The sequence below is a fragment of the Anas platyrhynchos genome, chromosome 2, assembly GCF_047663525.1.
Source record: "Anas platyrhynchos isolate ZD024472 breed Pekin duck chromosome 2, IASCAAS_PekinDuck_T2T, whole genome shotgun sequence".
NCBI lineage: Eukaryota > Metazoa > Chordata > Aves > Anseriformes > Anatidae > Anas > Anas platyrhynchos.
The window spans coordinates 116,408,207-116,420,572 of NC_092588.1; the positions used below are offsets into that span (position 1 = coordinate 116,408,207).

At 39.8% G+C, this 12,366-nt stretch overlaps 1 protein-coding gene across 1 annotated transcript in view; it reads right to left on the bottom strand.

Annotated features, from left to right (window-relative positions):
- CNOT10 (CCR4-NOT transcription complex subunit 10) overlaps positions 1-11,040 on the bottom strand; it is a 28,010-nt gene extending 16,970 nt beyond the window's left edge. The window contains exons 1-8 of the mRNA XM_038175072.2: positions 10,843-11,040; positions 8,078-8,169; positions 5,777-5,938; positions 5,102-5,252; positions 4,301-4,446; positions 3,336-3,422; positions 2,561-2,644; positions 1,461-1,578 (exon numbers count right to left, since the gene is read on the bottom strand). Of these exons, the coding sequence (XP_038031000.1) occupies positions 1,461-1,578; positions 2,561-2,644; positions 3,336-3,422; positions 4,301-4,446; positions 5,102-5,252; positions 5,777-5,938; positions 8,078-8,169; positions 10,843-10,864 (862 nt within the window). The 5' untranslated portion in view covers positions 10,865-11,040. The remainder of the gene's footprint in view (positions 1-1,460; positions 1,579-2,560; positions 2,645-3,335; positions 3,423-4,300; positions 4,447-5,101; positions 5,253-5,776; positions 5,939-8,077; positions 8,170-10,842) is intronic.
- Between the last annotated feature and the right edge of the window lie 1,326 nt (positions 11,041-12,366).

The following is a 12,366-nucleotide window of genomic DNA, read 5'->3' on the forward strand; positions in this document are numbered from 1 at the left end:
ACACTTCTTTTTTTTCTAACAGATGGCTCTTGTAAAAAGGAAATTCTTTAATGACATTATCTACCTACATTTTACAAAATAAACAAACATGTTAAGCTAACCTTACAAGCAGGAAATGCGCTCTCCTTCCTAAATAGATCATGTTGACATAACACTGTAAGAAGCTCCTTCTACACAATAGAGGACAGAAAAATAAACTTTTGACTTATCTGCTGGTAACTGAAGCTTTACAGTGTTACTATTGTTTAAAAAGAAAAACAAAAAAAAAAACCCACACCACTACAAATTGAAACAGCGACAACCCAGATAATTTCCAAACAAACAAATTAACCTGACATTATTTTAGCCATAATTTTGGGAGACTTAAGTGAACATCCCACTGTTGCTTACATAGTCATTTTAGAATATAGTCATTTTAAAATATACCTATATTTTTAACAAAATGCTGAACTATAGAAAGGACTTTAAGCATAAGAATTGCCAAAAAGTAAGTTACAGCAAATGCCACACGAAGTCTCAAAATTTAATGCCAGAATAGGCATTAATGCAAATATTTTGAGCATTTTCTAAATCATTAAACTTATCTGCAAATACAGAATTTTCTTGAAAACTTTACAGTCCTATGATAAACCCAGGGCCAATTCTGCAACTTCTATCATCTAATTGCAGCCTATGCAACAACATTTCATACGTAATTTCTTGTGCTATAAGGACTTTTAAGAGTACTATCACAAAAAAAGCATTGAACCAAACGGAAGTAAAGATATTTAGTAGCTTTACACTACGTATTTTCGAAGCCCTCACTCTCTATTAATACAAGACAGCTTTCTCTCCAGATTTTTTAATAGATGACATCTAAAAATCTCAAACATACTTAAGTAAATTAGTATACATTGTGTGTACACATACAATGTATATGTTTTTATTATACAAATAACTTTAAGATCATACAAATACTTTCTGTGCATATGTACACATATATACTTTCTAGATATAAAAGTAACTTGAAATGGCATTTGACAGAAGTCAAACCTTAACACATGAAACATTTGAGTTTTCCCCATGATAAGCACCATAACTGCCATAATTTCATCTTTGGGTACAATCTAAAAATCTCATTTCTAGATCTAGAACGTTGCCTTTTGTTTCACGTTTTGATTTACAGAACTGAATGTAAGCCTTGCAAATATCACATTTACACCTTCAAAAATCCTTAGATACATAATACATGATGCACAGATACATAATCCAGTGACTAAATGAACATTTGAAGAAAACCACAACAGCTTTAAGTGCAGAAGCACAACAATATAGTTCAAAATATACCTAGGATATAAACCCATGACGTTTAGAGCCTGCCTCTAAGTAATTTATTAATATGCTTAAAATTAACATCAACAAGTAGTCCTATTTGTACCACACATTTAAGTACTTGCAGGATGAAGGTTTTTTTATTTTACCTGTTTTCATGAAGCCTGGATGTTCAGCAATGTTTGCACTGTTTAAAAGTTTGACTGCTTTACGGTAATTGCCCCTCAAATATTCAAAATTACTCTTAAGAAAGAGAGAAGGAGCTGACTGTGAAGGAGAAAACAATAGTTAATTATCTCATTTTATAATTTCTACTTCAAGTGTAGAATCACTACACATTCAGCTTGCCCCCTGCTGCCATTTTAAGGATACTTAGGCCCTACCGATTTCATGAAGCAGCATTTCTTTGTTAAACACTTACCTCTGCTGAACTACAAATCTATATAGATTTTTTGTTGTTACTGCTCTAAAAACAAATATTATGCTACAGAACTCTGTCATTGCAATGGCCAAGTGCAGAGAATCTCCCTTTTAAGAGGATCTTTCTCCAACCTGTCTTCTAGCACACTCCTCCCCATGCTTCCCTCCCTGCGGAGTTCAACAACTTCCTCCTCGGCTGTGATTTTCCTGGTCTGCCACAGACATCATGATCCAGAAAGATTTCTGTCAAACTAGCAGCTGTTGAGACTGGCAACAAAAGGGAAGTGCTCTCCTCCTACTCCCTGCTCCTCAGTTAATGTAGAATATATCTGGGATGTTGGACGTAATTCTGAGTTGAGAACTCCTACGTAAAAAAAGAAACTGCTTTCTAGCAAGAGATAAGCCTCCAAAAAACTTCATCAAATATAGAAAACAAGACACTGAGTACCCCCAAATTAATCTGTTATTAACGAATTGAAATCAGTGACATCAGAAGACTTTATTTCCCATAGCATTTATAGTAAACTAAAACTTGTTTTGCATTGCTTAAATTATAAACCAAACTTGACCTGTTTATAATATAGCTTCACTTCTTTTCTTGTCATTAAAAATAAACAGCAATTTTCTGCACAACTGAAAACAATGTAAATAAGAAAATCCTACATTAATTACATTTACAGAAATGATTACAAGCCCAAATGACAATATACACTATTATTTCAGACATCCATCCTCAAGAACATCTTCCTTGTAAAACAAGTTAGTAAATTCAGCTTTAAAAGAGGGAACAGACTTAGATTGCAGAAACAAGAACTTTAAGAATACTTACGTTTCCAGCTGTATTCATAACAGACTTGATCTCCCTTTTGCATGCTTTTAGTGACTTCATCTGGATATAGGCTCTCACCTTATACTGTTAAAACATTAAATTTGTTCATTAAAAAGAGTAACTTACAAAGGTTTGGAAGATGAACCATAGCTAGAGATCTGTTACAAAACATTCTATATACATTTTAAAAATAGGCAGTAAAAAGTTGCTCAAAAAGCCCTTCCAAGGAAGAAATTCTATTCAGAGTACCAGCAAGTTTATAGGCTTTGTATTTACAAGAAGCAAAAGTTTTGTTCAATGGTCATCAGCAACTCTATATTCAAATGCCGAGATACTAGCAGTTAAAATGAGACTGACTACAGTAACCGAGCTTTTTAATTCCAGATATTTACCTGCTCATCTGACAATACCAGTAAGCAAAAGATGACAGAGAAGCATTTTGTTTCTTCACGTATTTTTCCACAGAACAGTACCATGAAAAAAAACCTTAGCTGTTTTAGACTGTTTGCAAACTGATAAAAAAATCAACAGAGCTAACTACAGTTTAACAAACGTATGATAAAGATGCAGGATCTGACATTGGGATTTTTTAGGTTGTCAATTTCTCCTGTACATGTATCTTAGTAAAGGAGAGTTAGATAAACCTATTCTTTTCTTTCACAAGATGAAATTCAAGGATAGCATCACAATTCATGCTGAACTAGATTTTATGCAGGTGGTACTCAATTTTAAGACTGAACTGATACTCTTGTATAAATCACACGTAGACACCTACCTGATGTATCTTAGATTTAGCAACTTCTATTAAAGCTCCACTTTCAGCTTTTTGGTTAGAGGAGTCTTTATTAGTATTATTCCCTGACTGTGTCAAATGAAAAAAAAAAAAGAAAGCATTAATAGTATTCACTTTTAACATTCAGTCTACAGATTCCTTCTTCAGCTATTTTTAATCACTTATGAGGAAGAAAAATAGTTATTTAATGATAATGAAAAACCATATCCCACTAAATATTGTGACTTGAACTTTGTGATCAAAATCCAAGAATGACCACACCAGCCTATGAAACACGTAGTTCTATGTTAACAGCAGTGTTAGGCTGCTATGGCATTGAGATGTTTCAAGAATTCTCCTACCCAGAAAGATGATATGCACATTCTAGATTCTCTCTTTCATATTATCTCCAATAGAATTATTACGTACATTAAAATAAAAGTATGACATCAATGGGAAAAGGCAAAAAAAGTGTCCTTTCACTTCTAAGCCATCATTCATTCTATTATTTTTTCTGAAAGACACATACCAAAGATTTTATTTGAAATTATACCTAATACTTTCAGGAACTGTATCAAACAGATGCTTGATTTCACACATGACGACACACAGTTTCAATTCCTCTGACATTGATTTTCCTTTCAAACTCAGGGGTCTCACATGGTCATAATCCAAGACACATAAGAAAAACTAAGTATATTTGACACCAAAGACAACTGTCTTGCTATTGCAAGTCTCTGACTTCAGAGGTGCCTCTTAGCTCCTTAGCAGTAAGAGAAAAGGGTGGAATGGAAGGAATATGCAGCTGCTGTACACACTTAACTCCACAACTAATGTGTAAATTGTCTGAAGTTACAGATGTTCGAACAGTTCTAAAATTCTGAACTACTTTAAAAGATTAATTTTTGATTCAGTAAAAACATACCTCTGATAAAGAGGCAGCAGCATTTATATGATTTTAAGCTTACCTCGTTTTTTCCATTCTTGCTGTTATTATTGCCCTGTGAAATCATTTTTTCCAGAACAGCAAGCAGATGCAAGGCTTTCTCAGCTTGGTAAGTTAGCAGGTACAAGTCCACAAGCAAGAAGCACACAGCTTGTGCAAACTTCTCTTCTGTATAAAGCAAAGAAGCAGAAATGACTTTACGATTGCATAAGGAAAAAGAAAAAGCAGACTCCTACATACTGTGGGTAAGTACATAAACACAAAAAACGAATTAATTCAAATGATGTTAGTATGGAAGCAGAGACTATGGCTTAACATGTATTTAGACCTTGAGAATTGGTATAAGTAAATCAGCACCAAAGATCCAACGTCTAAACAGATGGAGCCATGTGCCTACACAGAATCCCATAGGACTTAAGAGGATTCCATACAAATACATCTCTGCATTTCTGGCTTCACTGAGTAGTTCCCAATAGGTAACCCAAGAACTGGGAAGCATTGAAAGAGAAACACTAACACTTACTAGATTTATTGAGACCCACACACAACATATGCTTCAGACTTGTCACTTCATAAATACCTCTTAAAGTTGTCAAATATCCACTTCAGTTTCACTATTATTTGCTAAATGTCTCTGAAATACCTTCCACATCCCAAACTCAAACGTTGTCCTTGATTTAAATAAAGCATATTCTTCATTCCTAAGCCTTTTTTTTTTTTTCTTTTTTAAATAAGGCAGTTACAAATCACTTTTCTGATAACTACAGAAAGGTCATTTACTCGTTCTTGTTACTGCGTGAAGAAAACTCTTCTGTCTACACACCGAAAGGCTCTATAAACTGGTACAGCTTCTCTCCAACTGATATAGCTTCAGTGTACTGACGCAGATGGTACAAAATAACAGCTTGATTGTAATAAAGCATACTATTTTCAACATCGTCTAAACCATCCATTTCTTCAACAGCAGAGTGAACCTGTAAAAAAAAAATTGTTTCATTGAACTTTCCATATTTACGATTTTAAAGTGTCAAATATTTTACAAAAAGAATCCAAAGGTATTAATTTGTCTAAAGAGAGGTCAGAGTTATAAGCTAATAAACTTCACCGTTGTTCAACACATACGCAGTGAAAGATTTATATTGAAATAGAAAACCTTCAGCTGAGTAGTAAAGTAACATTTCAGCTTTTTATGTTATATGAGAGTAGTTAGACTTTCAGGCTAAGAAACCATCTATTCTAAGAACATAGCGGTTCTTCCTACAGTTAACCTCTGGAACGCTTAAGGTCCAAATCAATTTCAACAGTAACTGAAAACTATAAAAGCAGTGTCCTAAATGATTAAAGAGACTCAAAGGTTTAAAAGTAATGTTACTTTTCTATTCATTTATCAAATCAAGGGGAGAAGGAGCAGAACTTTTCTTTCTATTTCAGTAGTGAAGATCCCATCACCATTAATAGTACTCAAATATCACCTTTCACATCAAAACATTTGCATTACCTGGTTCTTCAGCTGGTTAAGGGTTTGCCTCAAATTGTCTGTTGTAGTCTGGTTACTTTTACAGAACTCTGCAACAGCAGTATTCAGTGTTATTTTGTAGTCATCTTTGTTTATGTCTTGAAGGGTATTTAGGTGTTGCAAACAAGCATCATAATTTCCAGCCTAGAAATGGCACATATCAGAAAGGTATTAGAAGATATTAACTTGTTAGTTTGGACTTTGTAAGCTTTAATGAAAGTATGCTCAGTATAAGTCTACAAATGCAATATTTCCTTTATCAACAGGGAGTGAACTAAAGCTAAACAGCCACACACATACTTCATTTTTATTCAGATTAATAGGTATGAGAAGCAAGGCAAAAAGTTGAGGTTGTAATAAAACCTGAAAAAAAATGTAGAGGAAGACAATGGATCAGTTAACTGTCATAAAGAGATGTTTCTATGAAAATCGTTACTCTGATACTTCATCATAGTAAGTTTCGAGATTATTTACTCTGTTTTCTTAATCTTTCCTCATCACATGTACATTGAACAGCTGCAGCTGTTATCTAAGTCTCAGCACATCCTTTCTACATTCATTCCAGATGAAGTGAGGAAAATTATGATTTAGCCTGTTGAAGTCTGCTTAAGACAGGTTGGCAAAAGAGGGGAGAGTCACTTTCCCAGGACAGGTTTACATATATAGACATACATATGTACATGTACACGTTTTAGCTGTTGAATGAATTGTTCAAACATTTGGGGATCTACACATGCTTAAGTGAAACCACGACCCAAGCGTAACGCTCCTGAGATGTGATTTAATGAAGACATCCCTTTCTTTGACCTCAGGAATAAGCAAATTATTTTTAAGGGCTTCAGAAACATGTGATCTATTTCAGTTTTAGTTTTTTGTCTTTTAAGTCTCCTTTGGGCAGTGACAATTTAGTCACATTGAGTAGTGAAAGAACTCCAGAGTCTTTCAACTAAGTCAAGCCTAAATAATTCTTTGCTTTCTAAAGTTTGATTCATATACATAAATAATCACCTTCACCTCTTCCAGATCAGGTCTACTTCCAGTCTGGGCAGATACATAGGATCATTTCCAGCTCTGTCAACATTTCACAATCCAAAACTATCTTTTGAGTACCACCACTACTCCCCACTGACATTTTCTCCTGCTTTTCTAAGTGCTGTTACACTGTGCTGCTTCTGTGCACCTAACTCCCCCTGCTGAGGGCACCTCCACTGCAGAGAAACCCTCCCTGGTCCTTCAGGAGAAACCCAGCCTTTTGTTCTTCCCAAAAAAGCAGCCATTCCGCAGCTACTCTTAAGAGAAGCACCCTGTCCTGACCCTTCACTCTACTAGGACAGCACAGTTACACAATTTGTGGAGACATGTAGCAGGATGTTGACACAAAGTATTCCCACAACTCTGTATCAACACCTTGGACTTCCTATTGCAAAGATACATAAACATAGGGATTTACAGCTCAACTGCTGGCAGGCTCTGAGTGAGACAGCCACCTCCCAAGGGTTTTCTTCACTTGTTCTCACTCAGAGCTCATCTTCAACAGGAGCTGCTTTCACATCACGGCCACAATGCTTCTAAACATGCTTTGACTAAACACTCTGAACCCTTAAATGCTCAGCTTATTTTGTGGTGTTTTTTCTCTAGTCCTTTTACTCTACCCCATTAGATAGGACCTAGTATATAACATACATGGATTTTATAGTAATTCTCTCAAGACAGAAATTGCAAGTGCAACATGATAACGTAGCATGCAAGACAGTCCACAAGGATACCTAGAGCATCACTTTACAAAGCAAAACTGACAAAAAAGGCATATTATTAATTCTGCTCCCATCTGTCACCTCCTCAGAGCATCACACTTACAGAGCTTACAAAGCTCTCAAAGCAAGAGAAAGATCATGAGATAAACAAGGTGCATTGGACCAGGATAAGACTAAAGATGAAGCTGTCAAAAAGTATTTTAGGTATCTGTGGGTAAGCTGGAAAACAGGCAACCCTTTCCTATACCTTCAGTTCTCAGGATCAAATGTCAAACAGCAAAAAAGTATTGAAAAAGAAAAATTGAACAAGGAACTCAAGACATCAGCTGTAGTCAGTTTAAGGACGAACTACACGAACTTGATGTAGCAAAAAAGAAAAAAAGGAAAAAATAAAAGTAGTAACGAGTAAAACACACAATCAGGAACTTCAAAAAGCAGTATTTAACTTTTTACCTGAAATCTATTTAACATATCCAAAAGTTTGGCAGTTATGTGGTAAGTTAGAAGGATGGGTTTGACTTTGTCTTACCAGAAAAGCTTGTAGTGCACTGCTCGACAGCTCCTTCTCCTGATCGGTAATCCCTGAAGTACCTGCTCCTTCATGTTTCTCAGTACCTTGATCTGTAAAGTGGACAGATGATTACAAAAAAGTCTGTAAATGTGATAAAAGCTATTCAGCCTCCAAATATTGTTTCTGCTGGTTCTCAAGATCCACCTGCCAGCAGGAATAACACTCCACATAACTGCAGCACTCTGTCCCACCTTCACTAAGCATCTCCAGTTACCCAACAATCCTAACTACGTTACCGTGCTCTCAATCGATAACCAAAGTCCCGCAAGTTAACTTGATATGCACACATTTTAGATTTATCTTAAAAGCTGCAACCACACACTAGAAATAGACTTTATTTACATAAAAATCTGTAGGGAAGATCAAATGCTATCCAGTGATTACACGGCAAGATGCCATAAGCAAATGTTGCCTATACGCTGCCTCAGTCCTGATCTCGCAGGTCTTTCAGTGACCCATCTCTCTTCTAAGGTGAGCAGCCACAGTTTAATTTGCATCTTCCTCACGCTTTTTTCCCCAGCACCTTCTCCAGTTCTACTTATCTTTATCAGGTTAAAACAAGACGAACAGCGTGTAGAATTTATGATGGTGGCCCCTCTGAGCACTTACACAGTAACAGAATAAGATTCTCATTTTAATGGTCTTCAATTCATTTTAAATAAAATTTCTAATGTGTTTTTTACTTGTTGGGCACTGCTGAGCTTACTCTTCGGGAAGGAATCTCACTGAACTCTTTTGACATCATGTAATGAAGAGTTCAATGAAGTTGCACTGAACTACAGCACAGATGTTCCGTGTTAGAGCAGCTGAAAATAACAGCCAGTCCCTGCCTTTTACTGAACATAAACTACTGGAGGAAAAAAAAAAAAACAGTCACCACACCAGACCCGCTTGTATCTGGAAGCAGTAGCTCTAGAAGTACTTGCTATGTTTCAGCACGAGTTAAATCACTTCATGTTTTTGAAGCATAGACTATAAACATCCAGGGTAGGAATAAAACAGAGTTAATAATCGATTCATGGTTTGTGCTTGTTGCTGGGAGGACAGCAAGATCCCTTCCATCGTCCCATACAACAATACACTTCCGCAAGAACCATAGCCTTCATCTTGCATCAAGACACCAGAGAAGATGAGATACTAAAACCTCAACAATCTTTCACCAGCTAGTTACAAAGCAAACACTGTGACTTAGACAAACTTTGGTTCAGCAATTTCAGCCCTCAGGAGGGATGGCTCCTTAGGGTGTTACAGAACTGCACACACCTGCTACAAAATCAACTGCACATCATGCAGTTACCGATGCCACTTGTGCTGCCTCTTCCTTAGAGGGGAGAGGCAGAACAGAAAAAAAGAAAGTCAGAAAAGCCCAGGAAACTTTTGGGATGCCTGGGTTTTCCCACAGCAAAAGAGAAAAGGAACAAGAAGCACTTCTTCTCAAGCTAAACATCTAAAGATCTAAATCCTTACGGCTGGACAGCTGAACAAAAACCTGTCGCCTTTCAAGGACAGCAGTGAATAAACAAACAGGTTTTCCCTCCAACTTTTGTGCTAACAGACATGGTATCTACTTTACTTGCTCAGCAGGCCTTCAAGATTATGCTAGTGCAAGTAAAGACAACGCAAAGACTTGAGAAGCCAGAAGCTTTGAAGTTGATGAGACTCGGTCTAGTCAAGAGGTTCCTCGTATACAGGTTTACCTCTCAGGAGCGCCACCCAAACCAGTGTTGCCCATTGCTACCACCCTATAAAAGCTCATTGAGCAAAGCACTGCCAGTGATAGAGGGCTTACGGAGGCCTGAGTCCTGAAGTGAAATGTCTCAAGTGAAAGATAAACCAAAGAGACTGGTAGCTGCCTAACGAAAAGTGGCACTTACTGCTTTAAATGCTGCTTGGTGCACCTCTTAGGGAAAAATCAGGACGGGTCTACAAACACGCCTTATCATATGTTAAAAAAAATAAAAACAAAAGGAGGGCTGTTCCTTCTAAAAAGTCACTTTTACCGCCATAAACCGATGAACTGCATCTCCTACAATGTGTTAAAGAAAGCAAGTTTGTGAAATCTGAACTGGAAGTTTGTTGAGACTGAACAAAACTGAAGTCCAGCCGGAGCAATTCACAGCATGGCTTTTTTTCTTTGAGAAAACCACTTTGGCTAACAAGTCCTACGAGGAGCGGCTGAGGGAGCTGGGCTTGTTCAGCCTGGAGAAGAGGAGGCTCAGGGGCGACCTTATCGCTCTCTACAGATACCTTAAAGGAGGCTGTAGCGAGGTGGGGGTTGGCCTGTTCTCCCATGTGCCTGGTGACAGGACGAGGGGGAATGGGCTAAAGTTACGCCAGGGGAGTTTTAGGTTAGATGTTAGGAAGAATTTCTTTACTGAAAGGGTTGTTAGGCACTGGAACAGGCTGCCCAGGGAGGTAGTGGAGTCACCATCCCTGGAAGTCTTCAAAAGACGTTTAGATGTAGAGCTCAGGGATATGGTTTAGTGGGGACTGTTAGCGTTAGGTCAGAGGCTGGGCTGCTCCACGAGCCCGTTGCGTTACCCCGGCCGGGCTCCACCAGAGCCATTTTCCCTCAGCGCTGGGGCACGGCACCGACCCCCCCCCCCGCCCGGCCCCTGCCCCTCAGCCCCCCGCGGAAGGACACCTCCCTCCCTGTGCCTCACACCGCGCCGACCGTATCCCTCCGCCGCGGAACGGCCCGGGCTCCCCCCGCACCCGCTCACCCGCGGCCTTGTCCGCCGCCATCCCCGCCGCCGCCGTGCGAGCCGAGGCGGGTTACCGGGCCGGGGCTGCCGAGGATGCTCCCGGTCCTGGCCGGGCTCCGCGCCGCTCTCCGGGACTACTTTCCGCCGCCCGGACACTGCCCGCCCGCCGCCGCCGCCGCTGCCGCCGCTTCCGGGTTCCCGGCGAGCTCGCGACGTGCGGCCGTTGCTGGGGAGCGTGCGTCTGACGTCAGGGCGCGCCACCGCTCCGCCTCGGGAGGGGAGGGCGGGAGGCTCCCCGCCTCCGGGCCGCCGCCATCTTGTGGGGGGCTGTGAGGGGCGGGGGTCCCGGCATGGGGTCACTGAGCTGTTAGGGTTGGAAAAACACCGAAATACCTGCTTCGACCCAATGTCAGCACCAAACCGTGTCCCCAAGCACCACGTCCAACCTCTCCCTGAACGCCCCCAGGGACGGGGACTCCACCACTTCCCTGGGCAACCCGTCCCGACCCCTGACCGCTCTTCCTGAGAAGAAATTTACCCTAATTTCCAACCCAAACCTCCCCTGGCGCAACTTGAGGCCATTCCCTGTAGTCCCATCACCAGTGACCTGTGAGAAGAGGCTGACCCCCATCTCCCAAGCAGTTTTTCACACCTTTTATGCCCTGGTTCCCAATGTTTACTCTCTCCCTTGGTTCCTCCTTGGCCAAGTACTACTGGTTCACAACCTGTCCGAAGCTTGCTACTAGTGTACACTGAATCTCAGTTTGCTTTTGCATTAATCACTTCAGAATATTTATTAGTTTGTGTGGATTATCTGCCTGGCTGCCTGAAGTGCTGTTGGGTTACTCATTGCCATATCAAATACAAATAAAATCAAATGAAAGGTTGTGGGTTGAGGCAAGGACAGTTTATCATGACAGAAATGAAAGGAATACAATAATAATAATAATAGTACTAATAAAAATAATGTGTACGAAACAAGTGATGCACGATGCAGTTGCTCACCACCCGCTGACCAATGCCCAACCTATCCCTGAGCAGCCAGTCCCCAAACCCCAGCCAGATCCCTCAGGAACCCTTGGTCCATCCCAATGGAAAGGGCAGTACCTGGGCAATCGGTCTTCCCATAGCAATTGCTATGATTGAGGCTCTGGATAGAATATTTGACCCATTTTATCCAGGCATTTGCATCCCTATACACACCCCATATCAATTTCAGATGTTTGCCTGAGATCCTTTCTTATTTTTCCAACTTTTATAACTGTAGGACTTTGAAGAGGACTTCCCCATCTTAGAGTCTCTCCCCATCTTAGGTGACTTTAGGGGACAATTCCCATACAGCTATCCTAAACCTGGCTGTTGGGTCAATCCCAGTCACATCTGCTCCGAGACCAAAGGTATGGTTAATAAGGTCATCAGCCTCATTAATTGTTATAGTTATTGGATTACATTGTAGAGGTTGGCAGTTGGGCTGAGCAGTTCCTTTAAATATGCTAATTTGGCTCTTTAACCCTTTTAGGCTATTACTTGAGCTGGGTGTAT